Source organism: Osmia lignaria, chromosome 12 (genome assembly GCF_051020975.1).
Source record: "Osmia lignaria lignaria isolate PbOS001 chromosome 12, iyOsmLign1, whole genome shotgun sequence".
Lineage (NCBI taxonomy): Eukaryota > Metazoa > Arthropoda > Insecta > Hymenoptera > Megachilidae > Osmia > Osmia lignaria.
Genome location: NC_135043.1, coordinates 11,178,780 through 11,199,458, shown reverse-complemented (window position 1 = coordinate 11,199,458; position 20,679 = coordinate 11,178,780). Strand labels below are relative to the sequence as shown.

Sequence of the window (20,679 nt, the reverse complement as noted above, 5' to 3'; positions counted from 1 at the left end):
GTTGAATGCGAATCGTGCCACGAAGCAATTCGAGAACTCGTTGAAAGGAAAGGATGAAGCATAGAAATTCTGTTTTCTGAGCATTTTGATAAGGCTATCGTAGAAAAGAGGAAAAACAGTTTTTCAAGACTCAAGATATTATTTTCTCGACACTCAAACGTATATTTTCTTTGAGAAATGACGAGTCAGAGATTTTCTATGAAAGAAAAGAATCAAGTAAAATTACTCCTTTCATCAAACAATTTCTAATTTTTCCATGTAGTTTTATGAACCAATTGATCGTTCAACGAACCCGAGGTTTTCCATCACTTCAGAATACATAATATAGCGAAACTATTCCACGAAGCGATTCGAAAAGTTGAGGTAAAGAGAAAAAAGGATACGTGGAAACGTCGAATCGTCTTCGAAGTTCGCAGAAATCGAACGTCACGAGCAGACGCATTTTAACAACCGGCGAACTCAATTTCCTTACGATTTGACACTGGGTTTGAATCTGTGCTTATGAAAATTCGAACGATTAAAGTTTCGAAATAAAGAATCACACTCAAGCAGGTCATATTTTAGTGAAAATGAACAAATAATTAGACGTATTCAACTCGATGAGTTTTACATAGTAAGACTGTTTTATCGAATCGAATCGATTCAACCGAGCAATCTCACTCATTAATTATTATCGGGCAAATTTTCTTCACAGAGGAACTGATGGGATCGTTATATCGTGTGTCTTTCGCGCGTTATTCTCCAATCTGTTCCAAGCTTTTCCACGGAGAAAGCGTCGTTTTCCTGTGGTATTTGTAAGAGATCCCAACGGACTGATTATTCTGACCCTAATAAATCCTCTGGTTCGTTTTTCTTCTGACGTTCTCGTCGTCGTGACCGTCGCTATTTCATCGTCCGTTCTTCTTTCTTCCTGCGAATGTCTGACACACGGCTTCAACGTGGTCATTAAACCTTGGAGATTACGTTATACATATCGCGCGTAACGACCATCTCTGTCCACGGACCGACCGGGTACAATCGTGCCCAAGGAAGAACCTGTTAACGGGAACGTAAAAAAATTAAAGGAAATTCCTTGTTATTGCAGGTCTCTGACAAACGTTATTAGTTGGACGAACGGAAAAAGGAAACGGCTCGAGAGTACAGCTCTAATAAAATTATACCGTAACAATTTTCATGGAATATCTTTAGGATATTGCCTGAGGTACCATTTCGGGATCTCCTTTCGTTAACGTTCATTTACCAATTGCTCGTCGTAGGCGTGTCAGTCAATGAATCTCGGTGTTGATCGATCGCCTTGTGAAGTGGAATGGAAATGGTAGGAAAGGGATGTCGACGATAAACGGCGTACAAGGTGAACGTGGAATGTGAGCATCGGCTTCGTTATTGCAAGGGTGGTTCACCCCGTTCCTCAAGGCTGTTGATCGTCGACCTATTTCACCAAAACGATGCTACGTTTACTGTGACTATACATTTCCATATTCACCGAACGATTTAATCCTCGTCTTATTAGACACGCAAACGACAATGATCGGTACTTATTGTGCTCTAATTAGAACTTTCTTCTTAATCCTTGAAGGCTATTATTGTGAATCGATTGATTTTGTGATAATCTTAATAATTATCCAAATAGCTAGTGTTACCAGCTGTCAAGTTTTTGGTTTCTAAGTTTATTTTTAATTTTAATATTTTTCTATTTTACCATGAAAGATAAGAATAAATCTCCGAGGTACACTTTACAAACTCTAAAAAACAAAATGAACTAAAAGTTAAATTTTAAAAAGTTATTAATTTTACAACCCCCTTTGTGTCTTTTGCAGCATCGAGCTCCTTAACATAACAGTAATGAACTCATTAATACTTCATGTACTTCAGAAGCGTCAGATACTAAATATAGTTTTTTGTTCATTCCGAAATAAGGGGATGAAACAAGCTGTCTTGTATGCGATATGGATTATGTTACGAGGCAAATACGCGTGTTCAGATTACACGGTGGATTAACAAAACATTTGTCAGCATAATGAAACGGTTAAATGAGATAGACGAATTAGCGAACGTTGCTGTACAATATGAGAAAGACGTACATTGAGCTCGCTAAGTGGTGAAAGATGGTATTTCCCTCTTTAAGACGGTTGACTGTTGACCCACTTTCGTGTTCAGAGCATAATGTTATACCTTGCTGATATTCTACAACTTCCGGCAAGTTCTAAGGTATCTTAATAAATTTATTCTCGACAGTTCACCTCTTCTTGACGTGGACGTTAGAAAATGGAAAGTAGAAAAATCATTTTGTGTTTGTGATAAAAGTAATTTGAATTTAGTAGATTTGATAAAATTTTAGAATTTTCTCAAATACAAATGTTCAATGACTTTTGAGCGATTGTGTACATCAGGAAGATTAACAATGCTGATTTCAGTGGCATCAATTGGTTAACAGTATCGTTTAGTCATGGTTCACCAAGTTGACCATGATCTGCTTGTAATTCCGGGTCGTACACGTTCAGCTAATTCAGGCAAATAGTCACGTTTCGTTGATGTTCCTACTGACATGATAACATACCATTGTTTGAGTATCAACAAGCTGCTGTTTTCTGGGGTTACACGTTTCGATGGGACACAATAAACGGATATACGATCAAACGAAGCAATTAATCAATTAAATATCTGATAACACAAATTTTATATGAAATCAGTGATCTGTAGCTTTTATGTACTGCATGACAATTTAAACAGATTTAAACAGATTGCAAAAATGGAATATTTTTATATTGAGTAAAAAGTCTTCATTAATATTACTAGAATATTAATAATGTAAGATATGGAATTGGAAGCTTACCTTATTAATTAGTAATGGTTACCTTAATTAATTAGTTTTTTAATAAACCAATTTATTTGGGAAATTAACCTGAATATATGAAATTGTGATGAAGTTTTTATGATAGATGAACTCATTCGGAATAACAAGTTTTTCAACTGCAGTAATAATTACAGCAGTGCATTAAACGATAGATAACATTCAAGTAGAAAATAAATGTATACTGTAGATTCTCTTCATATTGCCGAAGATAGAATGGTAGGAAAGGAAACATTTTTCGAATTTCCAATCTCTCATTCTTAGGGATCATTCTTAGAATGATATAGAAAAAATGAGTGGATGCTCGTTATTTTCGAATAATGCTCAATTCTATTTTTATGTTATCAACTTGTATCAGACTTCCAATATTTCAAAATCTCCCATTTGATCCGCAACAACCAAATAGAGATACGATATTTTCAATTCAGGTGGAAGGAGCTTTCTTCAATTTCGTTTCACCGATATCAGATAGCATGGTTCAGTTCTTTACTTTCGTTTTTTCCTTCTGTCTGTTTTCACATAGAAGCATGGAGCACGGTGCTACCTACGGCTGGTGCTGCTGAATACTGGGCATGGGAGTACAGTGAGTCACCTTAATTATTCAGCTAAAGGGTCTAATGTGGCCAATATAGGTAGAGGTATCGCTAGCATTTCATCCGTAGATCGTAGTTATCGTTAATGCATTCTGAACTACATCATATCTAATTCATGCGCACATGGACCAGTATCATGAGCAATTCTGAACCTACTTTTATCGATCTCTTATTTATTCATATTTTAACAGGATAAAACAAGATACCTCTGTGATGCAACTGTGTTTTTGAATGAACAGTTTCTTGATTCGTTTGTTTCATTTTTTTTTTTCATCAGAAGATAGAATGAATACGATTGGGGTGTGAATGCGTTTTGTATATAATATTTTATAAAGTAAAATTGATGATAAATAATAAATAGAAATAATTTACTCATTTAATTTTATAATATTTTTATTGAAAAAAAAAGGAAAAAAAAAAATTTTTTTGAAGTATTATGAAGTACTATAATTAGAATTTTGTTATCGCTAAATCAAAACATCAACGAGTAATGTTATGCGATTAATTCAAACCTATCATCAATTATATTTTAAGCATAATTTCTCTTTATTAATTGGGATGTTGAGTTAAAGTGATTAATCTCTTCGATTAGCGTTATGAAACGTACAGTGATGATCATAAAATTACATCATTAAATTGATCATAAAAAGATAACATAAAAATTGGAGTAGCTTATTATTCATAAGAAACGTAGAATACAATTTCTTATCTGTGGACAGGTAATAATGGCATAACTCCTCTAATTTTGTAATACGTAACAAGCTGCTATATAATGTTACAATTAGCCAGTCTCTGTAATAGACATTGTGGTCGATGATTTAAGGATGAAGCTGGTGTTGGTAAATAATGTTGGAAGCTTGAAGTAACGCCGACGGAGAGATTAATCTGTAAATTACTTGCATTCTTTCTAATCTTGGCTTTCCGGTTATAACGTAGAGTAAGATAAATCGCACCTCGTTAGTTTGATTAATTAAACTTCACCATAGAATGCAGAATCCTCTCGATATAGATTTTAGTTAGTACCTACCTCTTAAGTTACGTAGCTCGTTCAATTTTCCATCACCATCTTGGATGATGGTAAAGATGATAGTTCACTTTGGATCTGGTTCGTTAAGTCTTAATATTAATGAAGCATCTATTTCCTCAGGAAACTGTGATCAATTTAAAGAAGAGATTTAGTTTTTCCGATTTCCCACTTGAGTTTGATACATCTTTAATCATTATTCAGACCATTGTTCTTTAATTTTTATCATTATCACATTTAAAATAGCTAGTAATTCAGAAGGCATAGTGCTAATGGCACTGAGTTAATTTGTATACGTAATAAAAGATATTTTGACAGATTTTCTCTCGAAGGCTTGAAGAATTAGCCTTTTCAGGTGTATGAAAAATTAACGTGTCATTAGAGTTGCAAATACTTGGCAATTTGAAGAGGTTCATTTAATATTCAACCGCACGATACAGGGAAGCGATATCGCGAAACGCAGAGGATAGTGGAACAATTTAAAGTACAAAGGTGAACCGGTCGATGTGGGGTGGAATTCACTCGAAATTCAAAAGCGATGCGGGAATCCCGACCGTTCGTAATTTATCCCTTTGTGTCCAGATTTGTTTCCAATGAAGATACATTGTGCAAAAACGCTCAATGTCCTTTACTTTGCATTTCACGTGATAATTATCATTACGATGCATAAAGTTTTTTGGAAATGATTTCTATTAATCAAGTTACCTCTCTCCAGTCTACAAAGCTGCGAAATTGCCATGGCAACCAATACAAAAAAGAGGTATCATCCTCAACAAAGTTTGTAAAAAAGCAAATCAAAAAATCAAGGAAGCAAGGCGTGAAAATAGGTTGCAGGCAAAAGAAAGAAGAAACAGAAATGGAAAATTAAAAGGAGGGTGACAGAAAAAAAGAGAAGTGGAATACCTTGGCGAAAGGATCGGTAAAATACATAGTTGAAAACGGAGCTTTAGCAGTGGCAAGGGGCAGCCAGAGGGTTTAAAGTTCTTTCGCGGCCGCTGGAACGTAATATTCTCTACGCTCGGGATTTATGCCGCAGTGGTGGTACACAGGTGGGGGAAATTGCGGTGGAGGGTGGGTCGTGGGTGTCAGGGTGGTTCTCTTGACTGCGCCAGGAACGTTGCTGGTAGATTATAAACGGTCGTTTTGTTGCGTTGTTAGCAGATGTCTGACGCGGGTACCTATATTGGGTCGAGATAGAGGGGCTGTTCTTCGGGGGGTTGGTCACTAATTAAGTTTTTCACGCAGAAATTCACGGGGTTGGAATTCCTGAGGGTGGCGCGGTTACGATGAAAAATCGACGAAAATGGCCAGGTTGTTGTTCGCCACGGGACCGTATCAGCCTGTAAAATGTGAGCCACCCCCTAGCGCGCTCAGATGTTAAACGTAGATAATTAAAATTGCCCTCTTATGTAAATGCACGCCTTTTATGGAAATTAAGACGCGAACCGTTCCTTAAAGTAGGATTATTCGTGCCATAGAATTTGCGTTTCTACTCGGAGCCAGACAATTTTGCGGTGCTTACGCGATGATGGAGAAGGTGGCTTTGTTTATTGCAAATTATGCAAAGAGAAAGATTGTTGAAGGATACTTATAAGAGATGAATTTTCTGACAAAAGTTTTCTGACATTTTAATTATTACTTTATTTTGGTTATACATTTTCTTTACTCTGGAATAGCAAAGTCTTTTCGCTGTTGTTGTTCTTCTGCTTATTTCCACTACAATTTAATATAAATCAGCAAAGCTTGGTTATACAATTGATCGACTGATTTGCTTATTGATAAACAGATTACTTTGCATCGTTACAGCTGGCTCGACGATTTGGTCACCGAGGCAGGAATTACTTAACGCGAGTCAGTTGTAACCAACAGCCAGTGGAAATGCACTGGTACCTCGGGAGGTATGCAAATTAACGACTAAACACTATGTCGACGTGGAACTGCTATTGATACGAAGGGTCAGAGTTGACCTAACCTTGCCTAAACAGCCGCATCGACGTACATTTAGTTTACACCGTTGCTGACCCTCCGATTATCCCTTGCTTCGCCGAATTGTCGCACAAAATGTTCTCCGTTAATGCATTTCACTGTGCACGGTGGTGATTCACGAAATCCGAACACATTGCAACCGATTCGCTTTAAACTAATCTGTTTCGTACTACATATTAGGGCCGTATAACTGGATCACTTCTCTTCATTTCTATATCAAGGATTTCCTTCCAACTTAAATATAATACGGTACAATTCAAATTAGGGGAAGTTTAAGTCATCACTTTGCTGTTCTAGAATTTCTTTAAGAAGTACAAAGATCAAGCTTACGTAATTTAGAAGCAAATTAATATAGATAATTTTTAATTATTAAATGTTACAAAAATTTAATACATTACTGAAAAGTGCGAATAAGAAAATTCCAATTTTTCCACGTAAACGTTCGCCACAGAATTTCATGTAAAATTGAGACGAAGGGTTTCATATATTTTAATCAGCCCTTTGTTTCGATACGAAGGGTTGTTTGAAATGATAAATTCAGTGGGGCCCAGTGTGCATTTCACGGGGTTTTGCACGCGAGATTAACCACTTGCTTATCACGTTGCTGTGCACCCTACCCCGTGAAAAGACGTGCACCTCAACAATCAAAGGGGAACGACACCCCTAACCAACGATTGCTCCCAGCAACCAGCCATGACGACCGTTCTGTCGTCACTTGGTGGTTAACCTAGCATCCCTCGTAAGTGATGGTGCAACACGCCTTCCGTCGCGTCGGATCAACCCTACTCGTCGACTCCGCTGAATTAGGGTTGGGTAAAGAGGGTGAAATTGTTGGAGAGGGGTGGTTCGTAACGTTGCTGGGAAATGAACTCCACCGAAATGAATCTTAATCGATTTGTCAACGGTGGAAAGGAAGCAATCACCCACCTTTAACTGTAATAGAATTTTTGAATGAAACAAATGCAAAGTAGATTAATAGCCAGAGAAGATGATTGTTCAAGCCTAAGTAACAGATTAAATAGAGTAGCCCTGATTGAGATTCGATCGTAAAGCATCATTTTCGAAGGAAGCTCAAAGGAAAACGATGTACCAGCATGCTTTCCGACCATCTCAAAGGACAGTTCCTGACGTCCTGCGGCACGTACAACCACCAAAGCTACTGTATTAGCATGTATATTGCATCACGTCGACACCACACACGAGGACATCCCTTACCAGAGGCTAGGGATACTCTTGATCCTCTGTTCTCTTTCAACATTTTTTTCAATCGTGAATTTTAATTTTTAGCACTTACTGTCCCAGAAAATTGTTCTGAAAAGGGTGGAAATTCAATATTCTATTTTTTTATTCTTGTATCGTACAGAGATTGGCTAGTTTAACTCTAAAAAGGTTAAGGAGGCATTAATCTAATCTATTAATTTAAAAATATTGAAAATACATGTTATTTCTCTCGTCTAGAAAATTTCTTGTAAACGATTCAAAGAGTTCAGACTTGCTCGATCCGACAAAGTGGATTTCATTCTGTATCGAAGTCGTTGCTTTAAAAACGCATAGCCGGAAATCAAGCAACCCTACAAGCCGTCCACAAAGACACAAAAGCCTTCTGCTGGTATTCGCCGGCACACTGGGACGGTCAGAGAGTTCGTCTGAGAGCTGTGGTCGCAGTTTCTCGAGACATGAATGGGAAGAAGTTGCGGAGAAGCTGTGCATCGTGACAGTGCCGAGGACTTTCGAGCATCGATTCAATCTGGATTCCAAACAACGGAATCCCTCCGACTGAGATTCTGGCTCTGCTTGTGTGTGTGTGTGTGTATGAGGAAAACTTGGCCAACGGAGCCGCATGATTCGTATTCATTCAACGGGGATCGTGATTTCACCGATTCATATCGATCGAGGCATACATATTCAGTTTCCAGTGTGTCCCTTTGTGCGTTTGTGGAAATTCATTCCTCCAACTAGAAGCCTTCGGCGATCTCGGTCTACCCTGGTCGTCCAATGCTCTTTGAAAACGAGCCATTTCAGCGAAAAGGATTTGCAATATACTGTCTGAAGACTTTGCAACATTAATTGACGAATTGAGTCGTCAAAATTATTTTGCTTTCATAACTTCCTATAATACTCCCATAACTTTCTATGATTAATCAATCGATGAATCGAAGAATAGCACCGGATCCACGTTTAATCTTATGAAATGAACGTTGTTACGCGATAGAAGAATTATTCCATTAGCGAATATGGAAGCAAGTATCGAGGATAATGGCAGTAGTGCAACGTAATTACACCGACTTACTTAATGTCTGTAATTACCTTACCTATATCGATTAAAGTGTTAAATGGATGCATAAATAACAAGGTGCGGTGGAATAACACTTTGTTTCTTATGCGTCAGGCTAAAATTGAATTCAAATCTCCTCGACAATTATGGTGTACAGCTCTTATTTCTTGGTTATTTACTACCTACTAGAAATTCTTCAAAAATGTAAACTGTGCATTATATACGCGTGACAGCTTGATTTTCTAAATTAACAGTAAAAGAATTTGGAACTTTTATTTATAAAAATATCGGATTTTGCGTTGTAGATGCAGATCTCCGTTCACTCGTACATTTAACCCTGAAATTGATTGCTTTTAATTGGCTCTTCAATGGTATTCCATGTTTCTGACGAACGGTTCAACCTTCCATCTATAGTTGTACCAGGGATAAACTTTTAATGACGAAAATACGTAATATTTCACGGGGTAAGAAGTCGGAGGGAAGACGGCGGCGTATCGCATCTTATTTTTGCAGGAATTTCGTTCAACTTCCGCGTTGGTTAACGAGTCTCGAAGAAAAACTTTCGTAACGAGATCCGAATGAAAGCCAAGTTCCAGCGACATATATCAAAGAATCGCGAATCGATTTTGACCCGCCTAGCGCCTTTCCCGCCGACGTATTTTTGATCGAATCCTAATTCTCACGGGATCTTCCGTTGAATATCCCGTTTCTAACGGCCGGGACATAGTGAAAATCGGTTTTATTGAAAGCTCCATCTTCCCGTTCTCTCGATTTTCAAACTCTTTTCCTTCTCTACATCCCGCATTAGCTCGATAATCCTTCGAATGTATGGAAGATACAAGTTGAAGAAGGGGCAAGAAATAAATCGAACGACGTCTTTAGTATGTACACTTTTATCCCCGCTAGCCATCGAGATTTATTAAACCGGCTGAATCGAAGTAGATATACCCACTCTTTCGTCGAGTGGCCAGCTTAAAACTTGGGATAATTTATTTTATTGCTCAGGATAGGTAGCTTAAGAAGTGTTGCAAAGAAAATTTACCGACTACACGAATGCTTCTTTCTTTCTTATCGTTTGTCTGTTTTCTATCCCAATCAGAAAATATTCACTAAAACTCTGCAAATCTTAAAAGCTTATCCAGTTTCGAAATATCGATTGAAAGATTATGAAACTTTGAAGAGGCTCTAAATATTTATCGAAATTCATGTTTATTCTTCGTATAGGGTGAGCGTTTCGTTTAATCGTTTGAAATTCAGAATCCGTCAAGGAATGCCTCTTCCTCTAGAGCTGCTCGTCATTTCAGCTTGTATGTAGTTAAAAGAGGACAAGTTTATTCCGGGCAGAAAGTTTTTTGCACGCGCTCTAGGAAGAAGAGAAAAAAAAGAAAAAAAAAAAGATGCGAAGGGAACAGAAACGTGGCGAGAAGCACGGCTTCTCATCCAAGATGAGAAAAGGTCTTCGTTTCCCCCGGGATCTCGTTACTCCCGTCCTCGAAGCTCTTGGAGAGATTACTCGGCTAATCCCGCATGGACGAGGACGAGGACAACGAGGACGTCGGAGATGAGATCGAACGACACCGTTAATGCCACTTTTATCGTCTCGCAGAGCCGTCGGAATTTATTAAAATCTGCCCGTGACTTGTTATTTGCGCGATACTCCACCAGCTCGTTATTTCGTGTAATAAAAGAATCTCTTCGTTGTCGAGAGGCCATTTTCTATGGAATTTTGTTTATTTCTTATGGCTACTTGAACAGTTCAACTATTTAACACTCTGACCGCTAGAATGGTTCGTTGAAAAATAGTACACATTATTTGGGAAGAAAATGATAATAAATCTTCCTTTCCACCATAATTAAATCCAGGAAGGCCATCGTTTAGAATAGCTTTTATTTCACGCCTCTACGACTTCTCCTTGTCGAGATACCGTCCTTTGAATTAGGGCAAGGTTTTAAATATTTCGCTATCTCTGTGTCACTCGAACCTTTTACTCACTCGGATCTCTCACTCGCACGTTCGAATCTTTCACTTCCACAATCTCATTGACCTACCGCAAGCTCACCGCTTCCGCGCCGGTCAGCGGCGAATGCTGGCTGAGTCAACCTTTTTTTTTTTTTTACTACTACGCGCGATGTGCGTATTTCCTGGGAAAAAAATCTGGGTCAGGCCGTTTCCTGGAATTTCGACTACCATTGAGTAACTTTGTCCCCTTATATGTATCTCAGGAACGGATCGAGATATCGAGTTGGAATAAAATGTGAAATTCAGAGTACATATGTGTAAGTACTTATGTACATTTCTTTATACAACATACAGATTTGTGTTTTGAAATTATTAATTAAAATGGTGAAATTGTTAATTAGCTCTCCTTAAATTTTTCATACTTCAAACGAACAGAAGATTTTTCTCCAGTATTAAATTATTTACTTGTTGCAAATTTAATGTTTATGCAACATTTAACAGAATTTGCAAATTAAACAAAAGCCAGCAGAATCGTCGAAAAAGTGATTAGTCCATGGTTCTCTATCCCAGAGATCCTTTTCAAACTAGTCGAGGTATAGCAAGCAAAGTCCTGAAAATTCACCGCTCCCGTTGAATAAATATTCATAACCGAGCGAACGTTTGGAATCATCAAGAGATCCAGCGTGAAATATTCGGACGTATTTTGTTAATTGCTTTCGCGAACGTATACGTGCCATTTCGTCGCTGTTCGAGCTTACTTGGTCATTGTCTTTCACGGCTACACCAGAGGCAGTTTAGCCGAGAGATTTACGGCAAAATGGTGGAGGAGAGAAGGTGCGATTGATCGTGAGAGTACACCAGGTGCGGAGTTACCTAACGCGAGCACCCTTCCAGATGAGGGCCATCCCGTCGCTGACTTTCTAATGAATGGCAAACGATTAATATGGATTAGTAGTGGTGTGTATCCTTCTACATAAAGGACTCCGTGCCCTTAGATAGTCCATACGGATTTCTCTGATAACACGTGACTTGTCCTTGCGATGGATAATGGCCACTACTGTGAAATATGTCGCAGCTGTGTCTATTGGATAGCTGCATATCAATTTATAGCTTAGAATGTAAGAAAAATTACGGTATAAACATTTTATTCAAATGTCCTTCGTGTCTGAATTTTAAATTAACTGATATGAACGAAAAACAATGCGACTGCCAATTAGCGTAACGTAATTATCAGAAAACGGTGCACCTTCTGGCGAACATGTGTATTTGTGAGTCGCGATAATTACACGATATCCGGCAGATTGGTGTGTCGTTTACCTCGGTTTTGCTCCATTGGGGGTCATTTGCCGCGGCATCTCGCACCTTCCCAAATCGACCGTTCGATTTGATAGCAATTTCCAGCGGCGAACGTAAGTATCGTGTAATTAACGCGCCTCGTCCCGCCGTAATTAAGCTGCTTCCCCACGTATTGAATATCCTGGACTCCCACTTCACCGCGCCACCTCTCTGCTTTAATTAATATCCGAACTTTTCGAGGAAACCGTCAACTTCCGACAGAGTCCTCTAACCGTATAATATGTTGTCGACTCGACGTTCTAACCGTATCAATATTTAACTACCCGTTCATTTTTTCTCTTGGAAAAAACAAGAAAAAAAAGTAATTTTTAATTACTGGAGACACAGTGTACAGTACCGAGCATGGCAATTTTGAAAAGAATTACATCTAATTTTACTAATATTACAACTTGATTCCAGTAAAGATAAAAAAAAATGATGAGTCTGAACCCGAATGAGTTCCCAGATTTCTATCGCAATTAGAAATCTCGAATGATCGAGAGGTTAGTTTCACGCGAAACGGGTTAGCCGGTATCTCATAAATCGAATTCTGCGGCTAAAGAAATGCTGGGCGAAACGAGGGTCGAACTTTCTTCATAATTCAAACGATTGCAGTGCTTTGGGGGTGTGTTTCACAATTAGCTAAAGCCGACGAGCTTTAACGTCGGCCCAACTCTCTAGCTCGCCCATTTTCGTCCCAGTTGCCGCACCTTTTCGTATACCTACATATCCCTCCCGTCGCGTCGCGTCGTATGTTGAAAACTTTCTCTTAAACCGCATCCGTGTCTTGGCCAATATCGTTGCTCCAATGAATGCTGCGTTTAATCCTTTAAGGACAAACTACTACGTACTCTATTGTTCTGAGAATAGTTGTGACAATTTTAAGGATCGCGTGATTTAACCCTTTCGCTACTGCGTGCAACTATAGTCATCCTAAGCGAGGCATTTCTATTTTGAAATGGGAAATCGAGGCACGAAATGGAAATTTCAAAACGACCAAAATATAAAATAACATTTGTTTCGTCCTTAATGCTTTCTTACGCGAGTGATATCCCGAAATTTTCTATAAAAAGAAACTTATGTTTCTTACTAGACTTAAATTTCAGATAACACCGCGTCGCTGTATATTCTTCTTAAACTTTATTTTACGGCATCAAGGTGCGAATATAACTTGAAAGTTTTAAGGGCAACCCAAACGTAACAGCTAGTATATACTTGTCCCCATTATTTCTACCGTTCTCCACTTGAGAACAGGTTCACTTGTACTTTTATCATACCGCGATTCAACTTTCTTTTCAATTTTATCAGAAGTAATATGAAAAGTCTTCGCTAGAAGCATCGAATCATAAGTGATTTGAAAATCCCCAGAATCGTTAGGAGAAACGTTCTTAGGAAGATAGTTCCTTTCTCTGCGGATCAGCGAATGATTTGTGATGGTAATGAACATTTCAATCGACGATTCGGTGCATACAAATCCACGAAGACGCGATTTGGCGAAACGCCAGAACCATTCCGTTCCGTCTTACGGACTTTTTGCTTGATCTTAGATCGCTGTGCTTTTGTTTGGTCGTATGATAACAATGGAAAGATAGGAAATAATGAAAGGTCTTGGTCTGCTGCACTTCTGTGACCAGAGCAAATCAGACGTTTCCAGGCTGAATTAACCCTGCCGCTAAGGTTCATTCTACGGAAACTGTGTTCTCGGATTTTTATATTAAATTATTTGATTCAGTACCGAAAGGTATATAAAAATTTATTTTTAATGAGAAAAATTGCATGCTTACTATTTTTAAAATATAAATTTTTTAATTCACACACACACACCCACACACACACTTGTAACAATTTATTTGTAAAATGTATTAAAAGTTTAAATTAACAGCAAAAAAATTGCACCGCAATACTCGATTATTGAAAAACTTTTACTATACCACATTTTTAATATTATCAGTTCGATTTTATTTATTTTCTTGTAACATTAATTAGAAAAGTGTCCTGAAGCAGTTAAGAGAAACTCTACTTTTTTGAAAAGTGTTGAAAAAACAATGTAATTTTAAACAACGCAAAAGCTTTTTTGAAACTTTGTAATAGATATCTATTTTTAAAAGAACCTCGAATAACTTTGTCCTAAAATTGAAAAGGAAGAACGACTATTGAATTTTTAAGAAGTAAACCAGTTGTACAAACTAAATTGGAGAATTCTTATTTTAGAAGTTACATCTTCAACAATTAATCTCGTTTCAGTCTCTCCCATAAAGGAAGTTTCTATTTGAGTTTCTGATCATTAAAAAACTACGAATTATGTAATTGAATCCGACATAATTTGTAGAACACGGTTAAGTATAAAATACTAGTTCTTCGGACACAAAAAACTTTATTTAAACGATACCTATCCATTACATGTATCTACAAATTAATTCAGTGCCTTCGGTACTATTCTTTAACGCCTTTTTAATTACTATTTTTAATTTGAATTCTTTCAAAGTATAAAACAAGAAAAATTACTTTAACAATTGAAATTACCATGAATTTTAGAAAATAAATCTTTAATTGAAAAAAAAGAAAAGGTACCGAATTAATTTATACATGTGATGATGAGTATTTTCTTTGAGGAAGCCTGATTTCGTCGCGGGTGTACATATTTACACATAAATTTTTATATGTATAACATTTCCCTTTTTCTTCGTTTTATCCGTGAAAATATATATTTGTGCACATGCATAAATGGAATATTTAAATCATCCCTTGGTCACGTATGTTTACATACTTTTGCATATGTTATACATTTTTTACAAACCATTTTGTAATGTTTCCAGCTACAGTTTAGTCACGTACGTTTATCATTTCTTTTAAATTTATAACCTTTCACGCAGGAGCTTCTTCTGAACTTCCGAATTTATTTTGTTGCAGATAAAGCTCCTTCTGAAGCATCTTTCAAAGGAACAGAATACTTGACGATAGACTTGAGCAAAGGTGAACCTGTTCTGAGCACCCAGGAATCTATCAGTTTGCAATTTAAAACTAGACAGCCTAAAGGACTTCTGTTTTATTCCGGTAAGTATATTAGATTAGGTTACATTTTATTATATTGGATTAGGATTATTTTTTCAACATACCTATTAATTTAATTTCAACGCTATTTACCTACTATTTAATATCATGACAATCGACGTCATCTCGACGAAATCATTCTCAATCATAGCATTTTCATTGAATGGTTGACTTATACTATTATAATCAATATGAATTAAATCTCCTGGGTGATCGAGTGAATCCTTTACAATCACTATAAAATTTATATCATTTACAACGTACATTTTACATACTAAGATACGAAATTTCTAGTGTACATCGAGTTTCGTGAATTTCGTTCGCTAGCCAGTGAAACCTTTTACGGTGTACCCCATGAATTAAATATACATGGAAATGCCGAAATATTCGAGTCGGTCGCATTGCAGTTGCTGCTTCTTACAGCTTCTATGCAACTGAAGTAAACGTTCCTCTCGTATTCTGTAAATTGCTTTAATATTGCACTTGTACCATCTTCGTGGCCTCATGGAATTATACTCGAAGAGGAAGCTTCAATTTTAAACCCCTTCCCCCTATAATATTGAATTACTGGCTGGACTGGTTAGAGCTTATCCATGAAAAAAAAAGACACCGATGTTTTAATTCCTGTTTTTATCGTAATTTAAGACAAGTTGAGTATTATTAATGGCTATCTTTTACTTCTTTCTTTTATACATATATCCCCATCTTTTCCTCCTAATTTTTTATCAAAGTATGAACAATTTCGAAGCAACCGTATCCTGCCAGTGTCACGTGTATCCGATAGAGCTAATATCCCAGCTTTCGGATCCGATAATTAGCAGCAGGGAACCGCAGTTGGCGGTTTCTTATTGACGTCGCTCCCAGAGGAGTCCTCTTTTCTGATAAGGTATCGACTTTGCTGCCGCTTAAATTTCGTTCGACAGACTGATTTCGAATTGACCGATGTAATATCTCACGCGAGATCTTCGTTACTCGCGTGCAGACGGTAAATGTAAAAAAATTAACGACATCTGATGAGAAATGAACTCCTGATTAAAAATAGGTATTATTTTATTAAAAAAGAAAAAAACTTAATTTAGCATAAAGTACTTTGAAACACCCAAAATTTTTATCCAAACAAGCTAAAGTATTTTATTTGCAAAGGATTAAAGATAGTACCATGAATTCTACCGGACTCTAAATAAAGAAAAATATAGTTGTTAACAGAAGAAGTTTCTCTTTACTCGTACAAGCTTCTCCGTACGCTACACGCTACACAATCTGTGCTTTTACAACGGCTAAAACTTGCCAAACAGCGAGTTCTCCGAAGCGTACAAGCGTGGAACCTAAAAATCCTGCGGCGCGGCGGCGTGGCGGCGGTCGAAACAGTTTCGACGCAGGCATATTTAACGAACATGAAACAATGCGCGAGAGTAGCCCGCGACGGGGTCACGAGCTTGAAACTGCCAGAAATGCGATGGCTGGATGAGAAATACAAGTAGCACAAGGGAAAAAGGAAGATAAAGTGGGTTTTCTGGCTCGACGCAGCTTCGAACGAGGGGAAACTGTTTTTTGGGGTTGTACTCCCCCTTAGACCCCTCTTTAATCGGGCACTGGCACTGACACTGACTATTAAAGTGTTAATAATCATAAAATATCATTCAATACATTTCATTTCTTTAACATCCGCTTTCACATTCATTCATGCGACGTAAATGATGTATTTCAAGATTTATTTAAGAGCGTCTTTTTTTGTTCAAACAGGCAATCTATGCAGTCGTACTTCCTGTCCAAATGGTAACTAAAAGTTTCTAATCTTATTAGTTCTTACCAGATTTCTCGTAATATAATTAGTATTAAAACTTTTGTTAAACATAGAATCCAGACTACTTATTTATACAGTATTTCTTATTTAGTTTTATCTGTACTTTCATTTAGAAGGTAGATATTGCAGTTTTTATTTTATTATTCAACCAAAATAGCTACGTGATACGATTACTACGATTACGTGTATGTATAATAATTTAGAAGTGTAGAGTGTAGGAAGTATACACATGTCCTTTGGTATCTGTTTTCTTCGAAATGGTAGCCAAAATACTGGCAGCTTGTTATCTCGCTCGTTTTCGAGTAGATATCTTGTTAGGTTCTTGGCACAAAACAAAAGGCTTGAGCCGCTCCGCGAGCTTAGGACGTTGCACGCGTGATGCAGTTAGGCATATGCAAATGAGTAGCTACAATTAAGTCGAAAGCACCGTCTGCATTTTTTATGCGGCTTAATTCTGGAATAATTAGCGTACGGTCACTGTTTAAATGCAAATACCAGCTGATGTGATATTTAGAACGTTAGGATTGCGGGGATATACGGTTGTTACCGTGCGATGAAATAGCATGATAAATTAAAAAGGAAATCGCCGTTATTTTTGTTATTTCACGTTTAGATTACACGATTTCAGTATTATTAGATCTTGTTGCTAATCAGGAAAACAAAAAGATTCCTAGAACGATGATATAAATATAAACTGAATTAAACATTTAATTGGGTCCAAAGAATGTACGTAAATATTAAAATTTTTCTTTTTCTTTATACGATGTTCGAACATAAATCCTTAACAGATGTGGTTTGAATTAACAACAATACTGAGGTTGAAGTTTAGTTTCAATATTTTGAAAGGGCAGGCTGGCCAGAATATTGTCCGCGTTTGATACAATGTTCCCTGTGTATTTAATAGTAGAATGGAGGTAGAAGTTCAGTGTCAGTGTTTTGAGAGAAAGAGATGGTTATATTCGTACCATAATTTAAGAGAACTTAGATTGTTTAACATGTAAAATATATTATTATATTTTTCGTAGTGAAGGGAAATATTTAAGCAAATAACAACTAAATTGCAGAAAGCAGATGAATATATCTAAACATTACTGATTGGTATTTGCCAGTTTCCTTGTAATACGTCCTAGTGTCCTCGAAAAATAATAATTTTTGTCACTGTTTCGTGGCGATTTCTTTGGCAATCAGACGAGTCGAAACCGGATTAGAAGATAAAACGACGCATATAAATGGTTCGTATCCGCTTACCATTAGTTTCGCCGGTTTTCGTTTCCAGTGCGGTCGGTTGGTGCTGCTAAAACGACTGAGCTCGTCGTTAATAATTATCGTGGCGAAGCGAACTGAAAAGCTCGAGGATTATGCCAGTCTATCGGTTAGCTCGTAACAAGCCGAGGGATTAAGACGCGGCAAACGACACTTTATTTTTATTGTTTTGCCGGTAAAGGTGGTTGCGAGCTACCCGCTCTCCGCTTCATGTAATTATGTTCGAGTTATGCGGGATTAAATGTGGGACGCTCGTGTTTGCACGGAATTAACGAGAATTATAATTTTGTTCGGGCTTTGGCTGGCTCACCAGATAGAATGGATAATGAAATTAGTCGTAACGTTACGTCCCTTCTCGCTTTGAAATACAACGTTGTTATTTGTTAACAGTGGCGGCTCGTAGCTAAAATTAGTGGGGGTGCTGCTGCAGAAAATTTTTAGCTTTTGTTTTAAAAAACCGGCACTGCGGGAGCGACAGTGCTCTCACCTTACTCTCCCGCGCAGCCTCGTGCGCAGCCTCGTGCGCAGCTTCCTTTGTGCGCATGCGCACACAGTCAAACACCACGCCGCTGGAACTGTGAAGCGCATAGTTTTATACAAAGATTTTTCTGTCTTTTTCATAAACTGAGGGATGGCTTATATATTGTACAAGTATAATGAAAGATTTAAAGAAAAAATATTAAATGTTATCGATAATATCAAGTGGAAATAGGGGGTGCTGCAGTTCGACAGTGTCTATACGCGAGTCGCCGCTGTTTGTTAGGTTAAGTGCTCTGTTCTATACTTCCGGAAGACGCCAAAGGTAAAATTTTACTATAATATTAGGGAAAATTAGCGTGGAATACTACAATTTTCATTGTGGTTACCGACGCATTAATTGCTTAATTACGGTTTAATTATGTAGAAGGAGTATACATCATATTAGCATATGTTAACCTTTCTTCTTCGTTTATTCTTTATTACAATTTTATTAACAATTTTTTTTTCCTCGTATCATTTCAGGTGAGGGGGATGATTATCTCACCGTGTCCCTGAGAGATGGTGGAGCAGCAGTTGGGATGACTCTAGCCAAAGGAAGATTAGATCTCCATATAAAGCCAGCCAGAGTTCGCTTCGATGATAATCAGTGGCACAAAATCATCATACACCGGAAGGTTCAAGAGGTAAGTACACAGCTTCCTTCGTTTATTCTGCGACTAATCAAACAAAGAATCAAGCAGTGTGTAGAGGTACGCGAATATACTAAGCATTTAAAAATAGAATTAATAGGATCCTAGGAAGAAATAGTATTTACCAAACAGTAAAAGAATTAAATTGATTTTTTTTTTATTAACCATACTTCCTAAATGATCGATCACGCGATATCGATAACCTAACATCATCTGCAATTGATAGAGAAAGGTGTGAATCGTTCGTAGAATATCCATTGCTACAGATTTGTTGGGCCACGCGTAGCGTTTCACGTTGAAATCCACCGCAGCAAAAGGGTTAATCTGATTAAAATCGAAAACGGGCAGGAGCCGGGTGGATTTCGTTGTTCGGCGTCGATGTCCCGAAGCAAATAGATCGGACGTGAGAGCAATATCGTTAGCGTGGCCTGGGTATACACACTGGCATTCATCGTGTATTACGCGCCATAGGATAGGTAATGCAATTATTTACGCGTTGCCATCGGGAGAGGAGTCACCCTGCCTCTAATCCTCGAACCAGTTTATCGATTTAACGCCACCACGTATTCGCGATCGTCGAATCGATCCCGTTCGCGTCATCGATCACCATTTCGAACACGGAACGGTTTGTTTTCCTTCTCGTTTCGCGGCAGACTCGTAATTTCTACCGTTTAAATTCCGATCGACTCTCCTCGCACCGTTGAAGAATTTCAATTGCAGCTCAGGAATTAGAGAAGAAAATAGGAGACAGATTTTCTGCTACTAGAACTACCATCGCTAAATTGAAAATGAAGGAGAAAAATAATTGAATTATTTTTTAATTGTTTAATATATCAACCAATTCCGTTTTCCACGGCGACTTAATTGAAAAAATTCAGATAAAGGCAACTGGCGTTTACTATATAACGTAGCTGCCAGTTCCCAAAGCCCAAAACGATGTTCCCCGATGTAACGCGTGCGATCAGGCATAATAAATCGAACGGAATCGATGATCACACGTTAAATCACACAGTGTCCCTGGCGAATCGAAACCGGCATGGATCCCAGGGCCGTTCATCTTGCGAAGGAAACGGGGACATAATCGCGTTTCATTTGCCGTGTGGGATCTTAGAAGAGGCGGCTTTGGCTATCTATTTCTGGCCGACTATCCGTTATCTTGTATCGGAGATAGCCGCGCGGGGAATGCATCGCGTTGCACGCCAACGATTTAAGGGCTGCGGATGTGCAAGGAGGTATCCCGAGCATGAATTAGGTCACCGATGCCATGCAAATCGGCTAATGTTCGCGGTAACGGCACTTGGCTTAATTTCCCCGAGCGGCCGTTGTTGTTTCGCCATCGCCATCGCCATCGCCATCGCCACCGTTCGT

General features: G+C 38.0%; 1 protein-coding gene across 8 annotated transcripts in view; it reads left to right on the top strand.

Moving 5' to 3' along the window:
* The window catches only part of Nrx-1 (neurexin 1), a 183,001-nt gene that overhangs the window by 73,032 nt on the left and 89,290 nt on the right, over positions 1 to 20,679 (top strand). For 5 of the 8 annotated variants that reach the window (XM_034337129.2, XM_034337130.2, XM_034337128.2 and 2 more), the window contains 4 exons: positions 3,375 to 3,434; positions 14,935 to 15,078; positions 16,819 to 16,851; positions 19,145 to 19,305. In XM_034337129.2, the coding sequence (XP_034193020.2) occupies positions 3,375 to 3,434; positions 14,935 to 15,078; positions 16,819 to 16,851; positions 19,145 to 19,305 (398 nt within the window). The remainder of the gene's footprint in view (positions 1 to 3,374; positions 3,435 to 14,934; positions 15,079 to 16,818; positions 16,852 to 19,144; positions 19,306 to 20,679) is intronic. The other 3 variants (XM_034337131.2, XM_034337135.2, XM_034337133.2) reach the window with 2 other exon arrangements.